The sequence below is a fragment of the Phaethon lepturus genome, unplaced genomic scaffold (genome assembly GCF_000687285.1).
Source record: "Phaethon lepturus isolate BGI_N335 unplaced genomic scaffold, ASM68728v1 scaffold6054, whole genome shotgun sequence".
Lineage (NCBI taxonomy): Eukaryota > Metazoa > Chordata > Aves > Phaethontiformes > Phaethontidae > Phaethon > Phaethon lepturus.
Window position 1 is genome coordinate 25,369 of NW_010532564.1, and position 3,674 is coordinate 29,042.

General features: G+C 40.1%; 1 protein-coding gene across 1 annotated transcript in view; it reads left to right on the forward strand.

The window, feature by feature from the left end:
- Positions 1-3,176, forward strand: part of LOC104619097 (RING finger protein 11-like) — a 7,767-nt gene extending 4,591 nt beyond the window's left edge. The window contains exons 2-3 of the mRNA XM_010284869.1: positions 1,198-1,367; positions 1,975-3,176. Of these exons, the coding sequence (XP_010283171.1) occupies positions 1,198-1,367; positions 1,975-2,146 (342 nt within the window). The 3' untranslated portion in view covers positions 2,147-3,176. The remainder of the gene's footprint in view (positions 1-1,197; positions 1,368-1,974) is intronic.
- Positions 3,177-3,674: the final 498 nt, after the last annotated feature.

A 3,674-nucleotide genomic window follows, 5' to 3' on the forward strand; every position in this document is an offset into this window, starting at 1 on the left:
CCGCAGCAGAGAGGAGCGAGCAGGAGTCTGGCCAGGGGACCTTTGTCGGAGGTGATGTGTGATCAGCGCTTCCTGCGGCGCAGCTGCACGCGCTCCTGCCGCCCGCTTGTTTTGCGGCAGTGTCCTCTGAAACATCAACTTGCGCGCTTTTCAGACAGGTGAATTGATGCTATTGTGTCTCTGATGCACCAGGTTTATTTTCAGAGCACATCTGTAAGTTGAATTTTTTCTGCTTTTTAAGAAGTGCCATTAAAATTGGCCGATTGCAAGAAATGGTCTCCCTATTAACAGTGGATTTGTGGTGACGGGCCAGTACTGTCCCAATAGTATCTCCTGTTCAAAATTGGTACGTCCAAAAAAGTGCTTTAAAAGCAAGTAAAGTAAGTACCACATTAATATAAATGTTAGTGAAAGTATCTGATCTAAAGTTTGTTAATATTCAAAAGAAGCTTCTGAGAACCTGGCAGAGGAAGGACTGCATAATACCTCCATGTTGCCTATTTTTTTGTTTGGGAAATATGTACTTTAAACATAGAGCAGTTGAAGTCTAGCTTGGGAGAACGTGTAAAATCGTATTAATGTACGAGGACAAATGTAAAACCTGGACTACGTACCTAAGCTGTTCTTTTTATTGTCCGGGTGACATTTTTTTAAACAGGCAAGAATGAAACCTACAGTTCTGGATTGGCGCTTCTGTGGCCCAGAACAGCTCACATAAATCTTAGTTATTACAGAACCAATAAAACCTTCCTCTCTCTGAAACTCTTCAGAATAGGCACTGTCCTCATCTTCCTAACCGTAAAAAAAAAAAATCTACTTATTGTTGGAAATACCGGGGGCTTTTCCTCAGCCATTACGTTGTTCAGTTTGGTATCTTAGCAGTTCACGTGGTGCCCGTAAGGTTCATTTGCCTGCTGTCGTGTGGAGTGTGTTGTACACATATTTCATGTATGAACGGTTCCTGGAGATAAAAAGCTTTTGCAGAGAACGACCACGAGCAGCTCCTTGCTCAAGATACTGGCCCCAATTCTTTACCCCATCTGCAATATAATTGTAGCCCCAAAATTGCAAAGTAGGAGTAGGAGATACTACAAGCATTTGCAGACTAAGAGAGAAGTTAAATACATTGCCTGTACTGTGCTCCAAAATGGTAGGAAAGCCTTTGTGTTTTTTTTAACGGAAATATTTTAATTTTAGGAGCAGGTCCCTGTTCCTGTTTATCACCCGACTCCTAGCCAGACGCGGCTAGCAACACAGCTGACAGAAGAGGAACAGATCAGAATAGCGCAGAGGATAGGCCTTATTCAGCACCTACCTAAAGGAGTCTATGATCCTGGAAGAGACGGCTCCGAGAAGAAGATCAGAGAGTAAGTTACAGAAACTGAACTGATGTGGCTGTTGCACTGGTTTATGCTCTTGCCTTGGCAAACTCGATCTCATCTTCCTGTTTTTGCTGTATTTTCAGGGACTGTAATTTAATGTAGCTTTCTGAAAAAAAACCAAAACCCCACCAAAAAGACGATGCAAAAGGCTTCTTCCTTTATCCTTGCTTGTTTTCCTGTTACAGGTGAAAGTTGCTTTCTGATCCATGTAATTCATGCCCTGATAAATTGGTTTCCCTCCCCTGCTTTTTATCTTCTCTTCACAGGGAAATAATTTCATGTTACTCCCTCACCTTTATGGCTCCCTTTCACCGTTTCTAATTTTATGCACTCTGCTGAGCTGCCCCCACCATGCCTGCCGAAGGCGTCCTGCCCTCGCTAACTGTGGGCACATACTACAAAGGAAATGCCAAAACCCCCGAGTGCTTGGCGGAGCCAGCACCGACAGAGCTAAGAACTCCTCACAGCATCTACTAGTACTAAAAGTTGGTTTGACTCAAACGTATCCAGGAGTAGATATTACGCTGCTTTTCACTTCCAGTGTGGTAACAGCAGCTTTAATATTTTTATGACTTTTTTTTTCCCCCCGCAGATGTGTCATTTGTATGATGGACTTTGTTTATGGGGACCCTATCCGATTTCTGCCGTGCATGCACATTTACCACCTGGACTGTATAGATGACTGGTTGATGAGATCCTTCACCTGTCCATCCTGCATGGAGCCAGTGGATGCAGCACTGCTTTCATCATATGAGACTAACTGAGCCAAGGTTTCTCCACTGAACCTTCAAGGAGACCATCCACTTTAATGGGTTTGATCCTTTTGTCATTCAGCCCAAAGAGCCAGGAATTAGGAATTAAGATCATGCACAAAGTATACATTTCCTAATAAAAAAAAATATTCCTGAATGGCTGCAAATATTGGAAAAAATAGTATTTTAGAGACTATAGAAAAAGTAGGTTGTTATTTTTAATGTAAAGCCTTGACCCACCATTGTCTTTTAATGTTTGTTCTTACACCCATATATAGGAATTGTGTAAAGTGTTACAGCAACTGTAAATGTTTAAACTGCGTGTATTCAATTTTATTAGCAGCAAGGTAAGGTTTTTTTTTTCCTGAATAAAGTAACCAGTTTTGTTCTGATTCTTTTCACAAGTCCTGGCATTTGGGTCAAGGCTTTATTGAAATCTACATTTTATAACACTGGCACAAAGAAATAGTTTTAAGCTTGTTTGCACAGTTCTTTTTCTTTTTTTTTTTCCATTGGAGATGGAATTCATTGCCTTAGGTCTTTTTAATAGTGTATTGTTATTGTTGGGCTGGCTCTATGCTTGAAAACCAGTTTATTTATAACCTGTTAAAAGTGCTATATTTTGTTTGCAGTTAGGAATATGCAGACTTCAAAGTGATCTCTCCTAGCTTGTAAGCAAACTGAGATGCATTATCCCTTTTCTAAACGCGGTGCGGAATATGAAGATACGAAACAAGTCCTACAGTGAAATTATGGTTTCATGGTTCTTATTTCATCAAAACTGAAGCAAGTTATAACAGTCCTTAAACTTTGTCACTTTTAACTTGATCAGGTTAAAAGTGGTCCAGATGAAAAATAGTTAAGCTACCCTGACTGAAAAAACCCCACATTTGGAACTAATGTAGTGTTAGTGTTGATCACTTATTCTACTTTTTTCTCCCTAAAAATGGTTGTCTCTGATCATAGCAAATGGATACTGCATCTCTTGTTCTTGTAGTCCTTAGGTTATCAGAAGTCAAGAATAAACATACTGTATCTCAGTCTCCTGTATTAAATGTATCTCTTAAGCCCTGCTGGCTGACACATCAGTCCACTGAGCAGATATGAAGTCAGATATGGGAAAAATATTTTGTTCTGCACATAAATGCAAAAATTATATAAACAGAGGCTGTCATACTAGCAGTTGAGGGGGAAAACAGTACTGCTGTAGCCAGAATGACACAATTAGCTAATCTCTGTAGCAAACAGTATGTGCTTGTTAAGAGATGGTCTAGCAAAGATGCTAGCTGTAAAGACCTTGTATCCACTTACCATGTTTTTATTTGGTGGGTTTTTGTTTTGTTTTCCCCTCCTTAAGATACCCTCTACTGTGACTTTTGTACATTCAACCCAAAGCTGATGCATTGAGAAGTCCTGGTGTTGCAAAATGAGATACAATCTCAACCACAACAAATCAGGGAAAGTTCTTGATTGGTTTTCACGTACAGTTTGAGTACTTGATACAACAACTTGTGTTTAAAGACCCAAATACTTTGAAGAC